At 51.9% G+C, this 18,230-nt stretch overlaps 1 protein-coding gene across 6 annotated transcripts in view; it reads right to left on the bottom strand.

Annotated features, from left to right (window-relative positions):
* The window catches only part of INPP5B (inositol polyphosphate-5-phosphatase B), a 43,395-nt gene extending 30,274 nt beyond the window's left edge, over positions 1 to 13,121 (bottom strand). For 3 of the 6 annotated variants that reach the window (XM_057557826.1, XM_057557851.1, XM_057557844.1), the window contains exons 1-5: positions 12,929 to 12,947; positions 11,629 to 11,726; positions 11,465 to 11,494; positions 10,085 to 10,195; positions 5,765 to 5,905 (exon numbers count right to left, since the gene is read on the bottom strand). In XM_057557826.1, the coding sequence (XP_057413809.1) occupies positions 5,765 to 5,905; positions 10,085 to 10,195; positions 11,465 to 11,494; positions 11,629 to 11,701 (355 nt within the window). In that variant the 5' untranslated portion in view covers positions 11,702 to 11,726; positions 12,929 to 12,947. Of the gene's footprint in view, positions 1 to 5,760; positions 5,906 to 10,084; positions 10,196 to 11,464; positions 11,495 to 11,628; positions 12,697 to 12,928; positions 12,948 to 13,041 lie in introns of those variants that run through there. The other 3 variants (XM_057557861.1, XM_057557836.1, XM_057557857.1) reach the window with 3 other exon arrangements.
* Positions 13,122 to 18,230: the final 5,109 nt, after the last annotated feature.

Consider the following 18,230-nt stretch of genomic DNA (forward strand, 5'->3'; position numbering starts at 1 on the left):
GTAAGACTTTGAATGCCACATGGAGTTTGGATTTGACTCCAAAGGAGAGCTAAGTACATAGCACACACTGGGCAGGGATCTCTTGAGAGAAGCCCATAGCACGGGGCACCCAGCATTAAAAAGAATGGAAAGAGCCAATGATTCCTGTTTCAGCCTGGCTACCACCCCAAATAGTTCTGTTACTTTCGTAAAACTCAAATAACCGGGGGCTTCCCTGGTGGCGCAGTGGTTAAGAATCCGCCTGCCAGCGCAGGGGACACAGGTTCGAGCCCTGGTCCGGGAAGAGCCCACATGCCGCAGAGCAACTAAGCCTGTGAGCCACAACTACTGAGCCTGTGACCTAGAGCCCGTGAGCCACAACTACTGTGCCCATGCGCCACAACTACTGAAGCCCGCACACCTAGAGCCCGTGTTTTGCAAAAGAGAAGCCACCGCAATGAGAAGCCCGCACACCGAAACGAAGAGTAGCCCCCGCTCGCCGCAACTAAAAAAGAAAGCCCGCACGCAGCAACAAAGACCCAACGCAGCCATAAATAAATAAATAAATAAATAAATAAATAAATAAATAAATTTTAAAAAATCAAATAACCATGCTTCTTAGTCCCTTCCTTCCTTTCCTCCTTCCCTCCCTCCCTCCCTTTTCTTTCTCTCTTCCTTTCTTTTCATTTTAAACATTTCTCATAATCTCATGGCTTTAAAAAAAGTACCACAGATTTTAACAATTAACATGGGCAGAGACATCTCTAAAAACACATCCCATGCCCTGCAAACCTGTTAAGCCCCGGACTCAGAATCCAAGTTGTCCCCTGTGCAAATCCAATTTAGGTTAGCAAGGACTAAATATCACTAGTTTAGCTCAAAGAGAAAGACGACGACTGTGCAATTACTTTTCAGCCACAGGCTGCAGTGGTCACAGGCTACTGGAGACATGACTTTTTCCTCCAGGTTCTCTCTTCACTGGGCCTTCTGTGAACTGTCTGTGGTCTGGTGATAAAGCTGAAAGAGAAGTGGCAAGAGCAAACCAGGAAGGGTTGGGGGTGGAAAGAAGTACAGAGCCCGCTTAAAGAGGAAGGCGGCAGGCGTCCTTCAGGCGACAAAGCACTCGGGCTAGGAAATGTATGGGTCTAGAGGGTTCGAAAGACAACAGATTTTTGAGCACCTACTGATGTACAAGGCATTAGGCTGGCATCTGGGGAGGAGAGAGGACGCAAAATACTAAAAGCAGCAAGTTCGAGCCTGTAAAAATGTAGCTGAATGAACAGCCAACAAAGAGATGAAAAAGCAGACGGTTTTACCCAGAAATAATAAGCAGTCGGGTTTAAAGTAAGAGGAAATGAAGGTGAGCTGGGGAAGATAAGACTCGAGAAGGGGGGCTGAGGCCAGGCCACGCAGGACTTGAATGCCATGCTGAAGAATCTGAACTTTATTCCTCAGGCTACAAGGAGTGGCGCAGCATTCACGTTCACAAACAAAATAGTAGGGCATGATAAAAGTTCTAAGGCGAGCCCCAGGGAGGAGGAGACAGGGGAGGAAGACTTGTAAGGACACCACTGCACTAGTTCAAGTAAGAGGATACCAACATGAACTATGGGGATTTAATTTTTTTTTTTAATTTTCAAAAGATTTTTAAATGGCAGAAAAAGAACGGACAGAATTTGGTTATTAGACATAGGAGAGGGAAGTGTCAAGGATGACTGAGGTTTTTAGGGATTATATTGACAGAAAAGAAACTGGAGGGAGGGAAGGAGTGAGGAGGAGAATGAACGTAGCAATTTGGAAGAAACCAGCCTAGGAAAGGCCCTGAAGAGGGCAGCCAGTTTCTAAGCTCTTAGAGGTGGGCATTTGCAATTCCGAAATGTGCTTCCCAGAGGAAACCACCCCTAAATGAGCATTCCTTCGGTCCTGTGAGACCTTCTAGAAAGCAAACATTCACTCCCATTTTACAGACAGAAGAGAGGAAAGTCAAGAGACATGTCCAGTATGATACCAAGGTGCAGTAACAAAAATAAAAATTAAAGTATCCAGCCACGTAGACATACACTTTGTTAAAATCCTCATCATTCACATTTGGAGCTTTAGTTCACATACGCACCACTTGTAAAATCTACAAGTTTGTTACAGTAGATTTTAAGCAGCAAAGAAAACAAGCGAGCCAGTGAGCTTCTATGTCCCCAAACTGTCTTTCTGCTAATAAATATTGATGTCTCCCTCTTCCTGAACCTTCTGTCCCCGAGGACTTTTCTGTGCAAAGCGCCCCTTCTAAGTGAACGTTTGTGGGTCACCGCGCTTGCTCTAGGCTCCCACTGTAGAATTCCACAACAAACTGTTTTCTGAAGGAAAGAAAAGTCTTCAGGGGGTTCTCCTGTTCTAGAAACAAACACAAGGTTAGGTGCGACGAAAAGGGAAACGGAGAAGGGAACGACAGAAGGAGGAAGAAAAAGGAACACTGTTCTCTTTTGTTTAAAGGAACAAAGTGGGCCAAATTAATTTGCTTAGGAGCCTGCAGAGCTTCCCACAAAGGTGGAGATGATGGGCAAGATTTCCACGTGTAGGATAAACATCTAGGAAAATTCATTTTCTCTGTGCTAAAAGGGTACGTCAGTCACACAGATTTCAGTCACACAGATTTTACGTATTAAGAGACTGACTAACCCAGGGGCTGTTTTTCCAACATTCTCACTGGCTTCTGCCCTGGTAATCTAGGTTACCCTTTATGCTACCCTGAGTTATAAATAGCATTCATTTCCTTTCTCAGGCCAGACAGATTTTAATGCTTTATTTCTTGGGTCCAAGGGAAAAAATACTCATAGCACATCTCATTCTGAATTTGAGTTACTACCAAGCTACCTCGCTTTGAATCAGCCATGGAATAAGAAAACCACTTCAAAACATCAAAATTTATTTGTTGTTGTCATGTTGTTAAATTAGCCCAGAAAAGCCCAATGGGACTTCTGAGTAGCTGTTTCCTTTCTAGTACATAGCTCAGAATCCTCCAGAACACAGCTCCAGGTCTTTGCATGTGTCTGGGATGAGGCAGGTGAATATTTTACACAATGACATGGGTGAGTACTGAACCCGATGAAGGATTCCCCAAGGGATAAGAGCACCTTCAGTTGTTAGATAGAAACAGGAAGGCATTTCTCCTTATTTCTTTTTAAGGAAAGAAGAAGCTACACCAAGAAGAGCAGTTAAATAAGTGAAGAAGCAGAAAAGCCCCTACTTACAACAGCTACTTGTCTGAGACCCATGCAAGGTCTAGGAGTCTGAAGAGGCCAAGAGAATCAGATGGAACAGCCTGCCACTTGACCAGAAGCTTTACATCTCACTTCAGCATCACAACTTAGCTCAAAGATCCTGGTCTGAACCCGAAATGACACCAACCCCAATATAAAACTTCTGCATTTCACTTTTCTGCAATTCCTACCAAGCTTGGCTTGACACTCCTGAATGCAGGAAAGACAAATCAAGGAAAAGAACGGACATTTTTGGAGAGATGCATCCAAGTGAGATCTTTCCTTTCTCTACCAAGACAAAGGCAAGGACTGAAAACCAGCTTCACTTTGCCCCCCAAATACCTAGGCCTCTGAGGGGCTCTTACCCTTGGCTCGCCTCACAAGGTCCCCCGTCCTGCTGAGCCAATCCCACACTCTCTTACCTCTATGAATCATCAGATCCGTCTCTGCCAGACTGTCAGCTCTTTGGGGAAGCCCTGTTTATCCTGATGTGCATCACAAACAGCATTTTAAAGCAGTCTTTGGGTTGGTTCCCTGGGCTATCAGGAAGTGGGAATTTTGATCATGTGCATATAGGAAGCATCAAATTCGCTATCTGTTGCCCTTGGGGTTCAGGGACATCCAGAGGAGGCCCAAAGGGTTCCCCCAACCTGTTGTAGATGATGTGACTCTCCTCTGAGGCCAAAGCAACTCTGGAAGCAGAGCTGACCGAAACAGAACTGGGGGCTTGGTGCCATTTCTTACCAATTTTAACATGAGCAACTTAGCATTTAGTAGTGTAACCCCACGTATTGTAGGTATTACGATGGGGACAAATCATTTCAAATTAAAAATGAAACTAAAACCTTGACAGTAACTCCTCACCAGCAAGTAGCTAGTTTCGGATTTTTGAAAAGTCGCAGAAGATTCTGAGATCACTTTGCATTTATCACCCAGCGGCAGATAACTGCTTCAGAGCTGTCCCGACTTCTCACAGAAGACCTCCCTCTACTTAGGAGATGAAGCGCTCCAACAGGCTCTGGCGTGCTGGCTGAGAAAACAGAACCCACCTCTTTCTGCTGCCATCGGGCCCGTCCTCTGCTAACCATCTGGATGCTCCCCTTTCGAAGGGGCAAAGGGAAGATATGTACTTAATCTTAAGCTCTCACCTGTCCCAGTACCAGAGCCCAGAATGTCATGGAAACTGATGCAGCAGCTCTCTCAAGATCAGCCCTTCAAGTGAGCTAAGCCCATGAGAGATGCAAACTATCAGCACCATCGTGTGCTGCGACTGCATCTTGCAGAGGCTGCAATGAAGGAAAAGCACAAGCACGGAGGAAGTCCTTTGCTCGCTTAGTTTCCTCCCATTTTACAAACTTGTGCAACGTGCTATTCCCCCAGCCCCTCATAGTTTCCGAGCCTTTTAAGAGCAAGTGGAGCACCGGCCCACACTTACACGGCTACTTGACAGTTCCCTAGCAAATGGCTGAGAAAAGGGGCACAAGTGGGTACTAGTGGTCATGCCAAAGCTCAGACGTAACAGGAGCTGCATGGGCACACCCAGGAGAAAAAAAATACCAGGGAGCCCCGGGCAGAAAACCTAGGAGCTAGATAGAAAACAGAGGTCTGCAGGTCCTCCCAAAGCAGCAGCCTGACCCAAATTTCAGCCCTGGGCCTCTCACTCTCCAGAAGACAACCTCCTGCTCAACAATTGGCCTTTTGTGCTGCACAACGTTATCCACCAAGGGCTGGGTGGAAAAAAAACCTAATCCCCTTCACCTGTAACCTCACTGTGGCCTCCAGGCCCAGGGTGGACAGGGCTCTCCCGGACTCCGGACTCCGGGTCTGCGCACAGCCCAATGTCTCAGAGGGGCTGAGGACCGACAGGAGAGCCAGGCAGCCCCAGTACACACACCAGTCCTCACCCGAAGGAAGGCTCTGTCATGCGGAGTGCACCTCCACACAAGTCAAACTCGAAGGTCAGGATGGAGAAACTGAGGCTCAGAGAGGGGCAGCCACCCGCCCCAGGTCACACAGCGAAGTCAGGAACGGAGCTTTACTACTACCACAACCCCGGCCTCGGGATTCCTGAGTACCCCACTGGCCCCCGCCTGCCCGCATCACGCCCGGCTAAGAATAACTAACATCCCCACAGCACTTCAGCCCCAATGTCTCCGCCTCCGTAGGGCCAGGACCTTGGTCTTTGCCCCGAGCGTCCGTCAGCCAACCCCCAGACCCTGCCCGCCCGAGGGTCTGGCCCGCCACCGCCCCAGAGCCCCAGCCCAGCGTCCCATCGCCCGCCGGACCTGCAGATTCGCTCTCCCGAGAGCCGGCGGCGGCGGACATTTCCCTGCTTGCTTCCTCAAGCTCTTCATCACGCCGCCCGGAGCCCCGCCCCCCCGTTCCACCCCCAGAGGGGCCCGCCCCCGCGTGCCACCCTCGCCAATCGAAGGCCGGTCTGCTCCATAGCCCCGCCGCCAAAGAGAACGGGGCCCGCCCCTGAAGCCTGGCCCTCTCCAATCCCCTTCGCACCTTCCGAGACCGATACCTGCCTCCGCCAATTATAGCACGCCCGGGCCGGGTGCCCGCGGCTGACTTCCAGCCGCGCGGCGTGGGTGGCTCGGGCTCCGGCTCCTTGCGCCTGTATCGAGACAGCCACAGAAACTTAGGATCCAGGGCCGCGGGGTCGAAACCTGTGGAAGGAAAAAGGAGGGAATACTGAGCCACGGACTTGAAGAGCCGGTTCCACCTCCGCAAGGTTGTCTGTCCGTGAGCAAATCGCTCAGCCTCTCCGGGGAGGCTCCAAGCCTGTTTCCCTGGCGCACAGTGTGGGCCTGAGATTCAAATACAATAATAAATATGAAAACGGAAGTGCTGTACCAAGATAGACAAGCACCACTCCTGCGACCTGGTGGTAACTATGTGCCGAGGTCTATGCTTCACTTGTATATTACGTCCTTAATTCTCACAACTAACTTTAGGAGCAAGGGAACGATTATCCCGTGGCAACTATTATCCCATGGCAACAGAGCTCAGAGAGGTGAAGTCTGAGGTCGCAGAGTGAGTGGCAGAGTGGGAACTCAAATAGATGTTAGTACTAGGGAGCGGGTTGGGGGCTTTAACTACCCATAATCTCCATCAGCAACTCGCAAGCCTCTCCAAAAAACACACTCTAAGTAAAAGCAGTGTGCCTGCTATGAAATATGCCTTCAAGACGAGTTCTCTGGTTCCCTCTGAACAAGATTGCCACTCCTTCCTAGAAATTCTTGGGTCTTCTCTGCCTCTCACTCAAACCCAGGTCTGCCTGACTTCTAAACACTTGCTGTTTCCTATGCTATCCTGCCTGTTCTCCTTGTAGAACAGCATGAACCTGACCGAACTGAATTGGATTTGCAAGGGCAACCTAAATGAAGAGACTTGGGTTGTAGGACTGACTATGGCACTGCCAGACACAGCTTTTAAATTATTTTCAGCAGTTACATGCTATTAACCCATCTGATCCTCACAAAACTCTTGGAGTAGTAAGGCAAGTTCATATTTCCACTGTACAAATAATAAAGCCAAGGCTCAAAGAAATAAAATATATTGTTCACATTCACAACTAGGAAGTGGCAGAGCTGGGATCTGAACTGAAATCTCTGGACTCCATGGGCTTTGGAGTTATAACCTGGGGTTCCAAACCTGGTCCTATTACTTCAATTGATGAATGACCTCGGGTAAGTTACTAAAATGTCAGTTTACTCTCTTGTCAGTTTACTCATCTGTAAAACAGGATACTCTTTAGTATTGCTCAAAAGACTAAACAGGAAAACATGGTTGTTGTGTGTTGTCTAGCTGTCTAGAAAAATATGTGGCGCACAGTAGGTACTCAATTAATGTTGGCTAATTCTTTCCTCTAACTGTGATCTTTTGACCAAGTCACTTCCACTCCCTGACCTTTTGTGCTGCACATTACCCACCAAGGACTGGGTGGGGAAAAACTCGTTCCTTTCACCTGTAACCTCATCCTGGACTCTGGTCCTTTTATCTGTAAAAATGCAAGGGTTGGGCAGGTGGATTTCCAAGAGTCTGTCAGCTCTGAGAATCCCATCTCACCCACACCCCTCCCGGAGGAAGTCCACATCATGATAGCTGCTCAAAGAAGGTGAGTTAGTGCAGTTTCCCTGCTGGTTACCCCAGGTGCGGACCCCAGAAGGAAGAGCAGGGAAGGGAACCGACAGACAGATACCTAAGCCTAAAAGAGGGGAATTATCCTCGACTGCTCCCTCTCCTTCATTCTCACAGCCGGGCACCAAGCTCTGTTCATCCATTCAACAAATATGTGTTAAGTGCCTACTACGTGCCAGGCACTGTTGTAACCACAGAGAGTAAAGTTGTGAACACAACCCAAACTCAGTGTTCCCGTGGTGCCTTCATTCTCATCGGTTTGATCTCTCCAGTCCATCCTCTCCTCCCCATCCCCATGACTGGGCCCTGGTCCAAGCCTCATTTTTTTTTTTTTTTTTTTTTGGGGGGCAAGCCTCATTTTTTATGCCTGAACCACTGCAATACATTCCCATTGATCTCCCTGCTCTAGGTTCTCCCCTTCTGTACCAGTTGCCAGAGGAACTTTCCTAACGTGCAAATCCTGCCTCGTTATTCCTCAGTTTAAAGCTCCATCAGCTCCCCACAAGCTACAGGGCAAAATCCAAGCTCTTTGTTGGTTATTTAAGACCCTTCATGCGCTGTCTCTGCTGGCCTGTCCTGGTTCAGCTCATTCCACAGCCTTCTCCCACCCCAACTTCAATCCCACCCAGTTCTCTGCTCTTAACTCCGACTGTCTTTTTTTCCCATGTTGGCTGCCTGGGAAAAACACCTGACTCATCCTTCAAGTCTCAGCTTAAACATCACCTCCTACATGAAGTCTTCCCTGAGCAGTGTAGATGGGATGGGTTGGCATGAGTTTAGGATGCATTAGAGCAAAACTCAAGAGCTCAGGCTCTGGAGGAGACTCTCTAATCCTGTCTCATCCTGGCTCTATTATTTACCAGCTCTGTACTCAGGTAAGGCATTTAACCTCCCTGAGCCTCAGTTCCCTCACCTGTAAAATGGACACACTGATAATACCTACCTTGAACGGCTGTGGTAAGGAAAATGAGATAATGTGCTGAAAAGTCCTCAGAACAGTGTCTAACACACAATAAGTCCACAATGAATGTTAGCTAAGGAAATATTTTCTGAGCTCCTACTATGTGCTGGGCACTTTCACATGTATTACCTCATTTAAGTCTCACAATTCCATGAGGAAGATATTCTTTACATACAGAAGTCTACAAACAAGCAAACTCATAGAAAAAGAGATCAGATTTGTGGTTACCAGAGGGAGGGATGAAGTGGGGGAAAAGGGGATTGGGTGAAGGCAGTCAAAGGTCCAAACTTCCAGTTATAAGATAAATAGGGAGTTCTCTGGTGGCCTAGTGGTTAGGATTCCAGGCTTTCACTGCCGTGGCCTGGCTTCAATCCCTGGTCGGGGAATTGAGATCCCGCAAACTGCATGGTATGCCCCCCCACAAAAAAGAAAGATAAATGAGTACTAGGGATGCAACAACATGATACATATATTTAATACTGCTGTGTTATATGAAAGAAAGTTTTTAAGAGTGTAAATCATGAGTTCTCATCACAAGGAAAAAATATTTTTTTCTATGTCTTTAATTGTATATCTCTATGAGAGGATGCATGTTCACTAAACATACTGTGGAAACCACTTCGTGATGTAAGTGAAATCATTGTGCTGCACACCTTAAACTTACACAATGCTGTATGTCAATTAGAGCTCAATAAAACTGGGAGAAAAAGAAAAGTCTACAAAACCAAGGTTCAGAGAGGTGAGGTGGTTTGCCCAAGGTCACACAGCTGAAGACCAGCAAAGATAGGCTTCAAATGCAAGAGGTTGTATAGCTTCAAAGTCCATGCTCTTTGCTGTTACTACTATTATTACTTCTCCTACAACTGCCAATAATAATCATAAAACAGGTTATCCTTATTAGTTGAAGGTTTGGAGATAAATTTCCCCTGCTTATAGGATCAACCCTTTAACTCGGCATTCAAGGCTCTATAATCTTGTTTGCTTTTCCCACATTGCCCAGTTTGCATCAACAGTCAGTACCCTTCCTGCACACCAGGCAAACTAAGTTGGAGCGCCCAGACATTCAGGCTCCATGATGAGACCACGATAGAAGGGGAGCCCACCCCCAATTCCTGCAGAGCCAAGATGTTAGCTAGAAAGGAAATAAGTGACAGTGTTGGGTAAACAGCTAAGCCCCAGCACCTGGTGGCTAGAATTTGCATGTTCTCTGGCTGATTCTCTGCTCTGAACAAACTCTTCTTTACCTGCCTGGCTGATCGCCCAGTCTAAACAAATTCTGCCCTAGAGGCCACTAACTGCTCACTGTTAGGTTAAAGCTAGACCATTTTCTCAGCTGTGGTGGGGGACAGAGCAGAGTACAAGGGCAGGAGAGCTCTTATGACAGACTTCCCTTGGTTCTAGCTGTGGTTGTCAAGGAGAGGGAAGGTGGGCCTCTAGAAGCTGCTGACCCTGCTAACTTGTAAAAGATTCTGCATGAGAATCACAACTCACCCCGTGCAGCCCTGCCCAGAGCAAGGAGGGCAAAGGGGCCCTGCTGGAGTTAAAACTCGGGTCCAGAAACGGGAAAACAGAAATGCAAACACCATGGCCAGCTGGTGGCCTGGGGGCACTGTGGCCTCGTGCCAGCAGCTTTGAGAGGGCACAGAAACTGTGGAGTGTAAGTCCAAAGGGTGCAAAGTCAACTGGTGGTGGGGAGGTCAGTGCCCAGCACCCCCTTCCCCTGGGAACCTGCGGTCTTACCTACCTGGACAGGCCCTGGCGACTTCCTGGAGAAATGTTCTGGTTTGTGAACCAAAGGGGAGCTGGAATACGAGGCTGAGCTCCGCTGTGTCCAGCTGGACGGTGACATCTGAGCCTGCACAGGGGAGGCAGGAAATGAGCCCTTGGCCTCCAGGATGCTTAGGTGCATCTTTAGGCTGGAGCCCCCAGCATCGAACGTCAGCAGCCCAAGCTCCCAAAGCCCCTTTGACCCTTAAGCTGGGGCAATAAGGGAGCCCTCTGTACCCCCAGCTCCAAATTAACATCACCCTCAGTCTACAAAGGGGGTGGACCTCAGCTCTGAAAATTCAGCAAGCCTCGCCGTAGCCTTCTGGATGGAACCAGAAGAGACCAAGTTCTCAACCTGTAGTCTACCCCCGCCCCACCAGTGGAATGAAACCACACAGAGGCGGACAGGGGGGCCGTCTGTCGGTCAGTCACCGTGACTGTGCCAGGCACACGCTAGTCACAGGGAACACCGTGCTGAAGACATCAGACATGGCCTTGTCTTCAGGGAGCTAGACTGTGGATGGTGTCTGGCTCATAGCGTAACCGCAGCACCCAGCAGGCACATGGCAAGCACCCAAAACACGTGCTGAGCTAATGCATGAGTAGGAGCAATGCAGCAGACTGATCAAGAGCGTGGGCTCCAGAGTCTGGATTCCGCGTCTGAATCCTTGTCCCACCACTTGCTAAATTACTTAATTTCTCTGGGCTTCCATCACCTCGTCCATAAAATGGGGATGAAAGTAGTGATGACCTCACAGAATTGTGAGGAAAGCACCATGTGATGTGTGTAAAGCTCGTTAGCATAGTGCCTGGCAGGAGATCATCATTGATTAAATATTCATTTCTATTATTATTATTATTACTACCTCTGCTATTACGACTACAGTCTAGCAAAGAACACAGACATTAGATAGGTCACTATAAATAATTAAATCACTGTAGGTGACAGATGGTAAGGACAAGACAAAGGAATGTGTATGAGTGAGATACAAACACTTTCGGGATACACTCTCAGGAGTTCAACAAAGGCTTCCTGAGGAAAGTCAGTGTGAACTGAAGCCCTGGAGGATGACTGGCTATGCGAAAAGAGGAGTGAGGGCTTTCAAGAGGAGGAAGTATTGTGTGCAGGGGCTTCGTGGTGAAAACGCGTCACGTTTGAGGTGCTTGGAATGCAGAGGATTCCAAGTGCAGCAAGCAGGGAAGAGAGTGACTGGAGAGATGACCGGGGCCTGATCCTGCAGGGTCCTGCGTGCCACAGTAAGGCGATCAGAAAATGCTCTTACTTCACACCACTCTTCTCTCTGCAGATTCTGTTCCCCCTGCCCCAATTGGGACTCAGACTGAAAGGACCACTCACCAAGAAAGTAGACTTCACCATCCAGGGACACTGTGGGCAGGGAAACGAAAGGGCCCTTAGCAACTGAGCATCATACTTCCTCCCACCGCCCCACCCCCAACAAGGGCAGAAATGACCCGGGAGCCCCGAGGAGAGGGATCATCCTGTCCAGCCCCCTGTGGCACCTTCTTCCAGAGCGAAATCCCGAGAGATCGGCACGATCTGGTCCAAGGAGACATCGTCCCCGGTAATGGCCATCCTCCGGTGTGTGTACAGGAAGAGACTGAGGGCAGGAAGGAGAGTGAGGACAGGGGGCCTGTAGTCGTCCCTCAGGCCCATCGGGGAAGCCTCGGGGTGCTCGCACTGTCTCCTTGGTTCCTGGGGCTGTGCTCACGCCTCTCTGCTCATGGTGCCCACCAGAGACTGTTGGGTCATCAAAGCTGAACTTGCCTCATTTCGGGGAGCCCCTGCCTTGTTAGTAAAACCCACGTTTGATCTCCCCCTGGTGCGTTCTAGCACTGCAAGTGACAAGAACAGGGCAATCTTAGCCTCCCCACTCCCTCCCTGAACCTCAGCTTTTCCATCTGTAAGGTGAGGGTGGTGGGTTCGAAAATGTCTAAGGCTCCACCTTCCCAGCTCTGAGACCCTGAGGTTCACTTTCTGGCTGTGAGACCTTTGATAGATATTAATTATTCTCTCTCTGCTTCTGTGTAATATGTGGGTATTACTAGCAGCATTTACGGAGCCCTTTCTATATGCTGCACAGCGTTTTAAACACTTTACGTGTAGTAACTCATTTTAATCTTTAGTCCGGACACATTGAGGTTTGCTCAGGATGACATGGCTCGGAAGTAACAAAGCCTGAATTTGAACCCAAGACAGTCAGGCCACGGGGCTCAAGATCTGGAGCATTATGTTCAACCGTCTTCTTGAGAAGTTTTCTCATCAAATTTTGAGGATTATATGAGCTAAGAATACAGAGGGCTTGGCCTATAGTGGTCAAAAACTATTAATTATCATTATTACAATTATTCTAGACGCCTCAGACTCTGCCCTAGAGGGCATGAAGTCCAGCTGGAAGGACAGTGGAGAATAATAAAACCCAGGGCCAGAGAGGCAAGGACTGAACCCGTCACTGACGCATGCTCCTCGCCACCGCGTTCCGGGCGGTAGCGCACGAGTCCCAGGAGGCGGCTCCGCCTGCTCTCTCCCTCACACAGCGCTCCCTGCACCGCCTGCTGCGCAGGGTCAAGGCAAACCAAAAGCAAGCCGGGCCCCAGGCCTCGCCCAGCCCAGCCCGCCCCACCTGCACTGCCCTGCCCCACCCTGCCCCGCCCCGCCCTCACCCACACAGATTCACTCTGTGGTTTCACCTCTCCGACCCTTCCTCATCTGTGAAATGGGGAGGGTAACCCCCAACTTCACAGGGAGTGGGAGGATTACTGAGTATTTAAAGCACCCGGCAGAGAGTCCAGGACTAAGTACTTAGTATGTACTGGTTTCCATCTCCCCCTGAAGGCACAGAGAGAGGGAGGCAAGCAGACGGACACGTAGACACCTGCCATTCCACTTCCCAAGGCCAGGCAGGGCAGGCCCGCAGGGAAGGATATGATGATGCAGTACTCTCCCTCAGCCAGGGTCTCCTGGATCGCCACAGACTGGTCCATGCTGGCCCCTGCTGAGCAGACACGCCCCGGGGGAGGGCAGATGGGAGCCCCTTAGGTCAACAAGTCACTCAGGAGGTTACGGAGCTGCCTGAGGGAGGGCTGGGGGCAGGGAGGAGGGGCTCTGTGCTGGGAGAAGGTGGAGGAGGCCCGATCCGCTCCCTCCTCCTCCCCCTCCCCCTTCCCCTGAGAATGGGCCTTTTAGTTTCTAGGGAGAGGGGCCATCCCTTTGCCTCTGGTGAGAGGTACAATTTGCTCTACCGCCCTTTGTCTGGAAGGGCATCCAGTCGCTTCTAAGTGGGGTCCAGTCTATTTGTTGGACGTGGGGTGCCTTGTCCCATTACTGGAGAGGAGGACAAGTCCTATTGCTCCTGGGATGGGGCTCTGCCTTCCTTTTTGGGGAGCAGTATTAGTCCTGCTGGCACCTCTCTGGGCAGTGTCAGGGGTGTATCTGCACGTATCTCAGGAAGGGAACGTCCCATCCTAAACAAGGACCCCAGTCCTGTCCCTTTTTCCCTGGAGATGGGAAAGTGTCCCGTTACTCCTTGGCCCTCCCCCAGCCCAGCAGGCCCCATTGCGTCAGCCGAAGGCCGAGGGTGTCCGCTCTGACAGCATCAGGACAGGGGTCCCAGCCCTCAGCTTGCCCAGCCCCGCCCTGGTTTCCCTGCTCCGCACCTGCTCCCACACCCCTGCCATCGCCGCCTACCTCCTAAGCTGTCACCGCTGCTGGGTGTGCGGAACACCGCGGACCCGGGGCCCAGCCAGAGACTACATTTCCCAGAAGCCCCCACGCCACACGACGGTCAGGCAGCCTGTAAGTCCCAGCCTGCCCACGCCAGTGCGGGGATGGGGTGGGGGTCCTCCCTGCCCCCGTTAACTCCTTAGGTCCTGGGCTACCCTGGGCTCCCTATTCCGGAAAGCTTTTCCTAAGTACTTGCCTTTGGCTCACCCTCGGTCCTGGAAGTCATGGGGCCAGAGCTCCCCGCCCAGGGCCCGGAAGGAAGATGGTCACTTTAAGGATAAACACTTTCTCAGTTTCATTCTCAACTCCTCTCACTCCAGGCAGGCCAACACTGGCCTCTACTGGAACGCTTCCTCCCCAGCTAACTACCCCATCCTACCTTAAAGGAGAACAACACTGTGAAGAACCACTACCCCATTTTCCAGGTGGAGAAACTGAGGCTCAGAGACGTTAAGCAATTTGACCAAGGCCTCGCAGCTAGCAAAGTGGCAAAATTGGGCCTCAACTGAAAGTGTGACTCCAACTCCTGTGCCATGGACACTGCCACATGCCTCCCTTTCCCTGCCTAAGCCTCAGCGCTGTGTGTGTGTGAGGTGTGTGTGACAGGAGCACCTGGTCCTGCCTGCCTCATGGGGCTGTTTGGGGATGAAGGATGAGAATGCACATTGCAAAGGGTGTGATCCTGTTCATACACAGTACTGTGCTGAGGGTCTATCCTCTCTCCTTCTCAGGGAGGAAAGCGTTCAGGGGAGGGGGCCACTCAGCTCTCAGGACAGCCTGAGGCTGTACTTTGTTGTTCTCTGGCCCCTTCCCCCCCGATTCACTGGCCACAGGCACCTGGGCAAGGTCCTCCTCCTTTGGGGCCTCGATTTCCCACCTAAGATAAGCAGGCTGCTCCAGATGGACAAAAAGGGCCAGCTCAGATCAGGGAGTCCAGGTCCGGTCTCTCCCAGCCTACTGGCCATTTCACTAAGTTGTAAGCTCCCTGAGGACAGGCTGTGTCTTTTCCTCATCACCGCAGGGTAGTTTCTGGCACACAGTTGACCCTCAGAACATGTTTATTGAATTAGTGAATTATCTTAATGAATACTCTTTCTCTCAAGCTTTGACCCAAACTAAAGGGTAAGTGCAGGGGAAGGAGTGAGCATGTGACTTCTAACCCATCCTCACTCCTTTTTCTCTAAGCTTAGAGTTTCTGCCTTAGTGACCAGTTCAAGTTTGTATACGCAAACCTCTTCCAGAAACAGACATCACCTTCTTCCCAATCTTCTTCTTTTCCTGGAAATATCCACAGCATAAATGGAGCTCAAGTTTATTTGAATTTGGTTTCAAAGCTGTGTGGGGGATGAGGAGAAAGGGGATTGATTTAGACCCTTAAAGATAAAGGGGGTGGTGGTCATTGCAGGAAAGCAGGGGAACCCCAATTCCAGCCCCCCTCTTTGTGTCAAAGTCTGGGGAGGATCTGGGAAAAGTAGATGGGACCGGGCATTTTTATAGATGAAGAAACTGTCCCTGCAGGACTTTGGGGTCCTCCTACTTGATGGGGGTCAGACAGGAGACTGCTCTGTTTTTCCAGACAAATCCCAGCCTATCCTTGGGAATGGGACTAAGGCCCTGCCCACTTGGAGAGCATCATGTTCAGGCCTAGGCCCTGGGAGCCTCTAGCACAGAGTTGTGGACTTGATAAATCCCTTTCACTAAAGATACAGCTACAAGGACTTCCCTGCTGGCGCAATGGTTAAGAATCCGCCTGCCATTGCAGGGGACAGAGGTTCGAGCCCTGGTCCGGGAAGATCCCACATGCCGCAGAGCAACTAAGCCCGTGCACCACAACTACTGAGCCTGCGCTCTAGAGCCCGCGAGCCACAACTACTGAAGCCCGCGCACCTAGAGCCTGTGCTCTGCAACAGGAGAAGCCACCGCAAATGAGAAGCCCGCGCACCTCAACGTAGAGTAGCCCCCGCTCGCCACAACCACAACTAGAGAAGGCCCGCGCACAGCAACGAAGACCCAATGCAGCCAAAAATAAATAAATTAAAATAAATAAATTAATTTTTTTTTAATTTAAAAAAAAGAGATACAGCTACGGGAATCAGAGCTGGGGGTGGGCCTGGGGACCTGCAGGGCCTATGGGACCTTCCTGCCTGCCACTCCTTGACTCTGCTGAGCGAAGGAGCAGCAGCATAGCCCCAGCCAGGGTCCAGGGCAGGGGCCTCCTGGTGGCCCCTGGTGCGGCCCCGTTGAAGTGGAGGTTCTCATCCAGCTGGAGGCAGCTGCCTGAGGCCAAGGCTTGGCAGCACTCCTGGTAGCAGGGCTGAGCCACAGCCCTGTGACACCTGGGCGTCCCTGCCACGCAGGCCTGGCTGCGCCCTGCAGTGTAGCCTGAGCTGGACCGTTTCACCTGCAAGAAGAGATGGGACCATTCATCCTCCCCTTGCCTTTGTCCCCCATTCACAGAGACAAAAAATGTTAAGTTGGGTTGTGGGCTGAGCTGAACTTCCTTGGACCCGTCTCTCCGCCCCCATGAGGCCAGCCAGCCAGCCAGCCCCCAGAGAACATACAGGGTGATCAGAAACAAGGGGGCATGTCACAGAGACTTGGAAGATTCCAGCTGCTGCCCTGGATTTCAGCATAATATGGAGCTAAGAGGGTCGAGCAGCCTGGCCCCCAGCAGGTCTAGCTCCAGCCCGATTCGGCTGCTGACCCATTAGTGGAACGGGGGAGAAGAGAGGCCTGCAGTTCTGAGGGAGGGCAGCACCCAACCTTGGAGCACTGCAGGTGCCCACCTCACAGAAGTCCAAGCCCTCGGGGCACTCGGCCACAGCTTTCTGGCTTGGCAGGAGATTTTCCCCTTGAAGAGTGAAGGGAAGGGTAAGGGGTGCGGAGCCCTGTGAGCTCCAGACAGAGGCGGGGCTGGAACCCCATCCTGCCTGTCCCACTGGCCCCAGCCACCCCTAGCTGTCCATTCCTGCTTCCGCTTCCCAGAGCAGGCAGGTGTGGATAGACACTCATGTTTCTCCTGGGGGCTGGCAAGTTGGTGGTCACCAGTGGTGGAGTGGGAAGTGTCTTGTCCTCTGGGATGGTCAGGCGGCCTAGGCCTGGGAGCAGAGCAGGGCTGTCTGTGGAAGGGCTATGACACGTCTGCTGGGGGACAATTCCTCTGCAAAGCCCCAGGCCGCCCCCCAGGGGAGGGCATCTTGTGTGTGGACTTCACAACCTGAAACTCTCCCATCTCTGCCACCTGGAGACGCACAGGAACTTGCTCTGGCTTCCTTGGAGCTTGTGGGGAGGGGAGCACTGGCTCAGCTGGGCGGGGAAAGGTGGGGAGTCGGAAGGGGAAAGCCAGAAGGGGTGGGGCACTGAGGAGGAGGGTAGACCTCAAAGCTAAGGGTCAGCCTGACAAGGTTTAGAGGTTGGGTGTTGATAGAGGCTGGGGAGGTTGGGGAAAACAGCTCAGGTGTTGGGGGCCTGTCAGAGGGTGGGCTCAGAGCTGGGCGCTAGTGGGTGGGCAAGGCTCAGGGCTGGGAACAGGTGTGGCGGGGCTCAGAACTTATGGGGCCAATGGGAGGAAGAGTCAGAGTGGAGGGCAATGGAGGAGGGGCTTGGAGTTGGAGGACCACGGAGGAGGGGTTCAGAGCTGCAGGCTAGGGGGGGACTGTCTCACCCGAGGCCGACTGGTTGAGCTCCAGGCAGAGTGGGCCGCCACTGCAGCGCTGCAGAGAGCAGGGTCCGGGGCTAGAGGCCTGCAGCTAAGGGCTGGGGCTGGTTTCATTTCTCCCCTCACCACTGAGGCTGCACCAGGCCATGTGGTGGGAAGCATTGAGTTGGATCGGCTGGGTAAAGAGAGTGCCTGCGAGTCCAGGGGGATGGGGGGTGGCCAGCCAGTCCTGGGCCGTATCTCAACTCTCAGGGCAACCCAAACACCGACTCCTCTCTCTCCCGCTTCAGCACCTCCCTCCCAGCACCTTACTGGAGGTACCTGAATGCCACACCCCTTCCAACCCTGCAGCAGCCCCTCCTGGCAGCACCCTGCCTGGTCCCCCACAGCAGCCCTACCCCTGCACTCGCAGTAGCTCTCCCCCGCGCTGCACCCTGCTGTTTGGTTGAAAGGCTCTGCTTCCCGGTTAGCGCGCCTCTCTCCGCGCCTCTCTCCGCGCCTCTCTCCGCGCCTCTCTCCGCGCCTCTCTCCGCGCCCCTCTCGGCGCGCCTCTCCGCGCCCCTCTCCGCGCCCCTCTCCGCGCGCCTCTCCGCGCCCCTCTCCGCGCCCCTCTCCGCGCCCCTCTCCGCGCCCCTCTCGGCGCCCCTCTCGGCGCCTCTCCGCGCCTCTCTCCGCGCCTCTCTCCGCGCCTCTCTCCGCGCCCCTCCGCGCCTCTCCGCGCCT

This window comes from Balaenoptera acutorostrata, chromosome 1 (assembly GCF_949987535.1).
Source record: "Balaenoptera acutorostrata chromosome 1, mBalAcu1.1, whole genome shotgun sequence".
In the NCBI taxonomy this organism is placed as follows: domain Eukaryota; kingdom Metazoa; phylum Chordata; class Mammalia; order Artiodactyla; family Balaenopteridae; genus Balaenoptera; species Balaenoptera acutorostrata.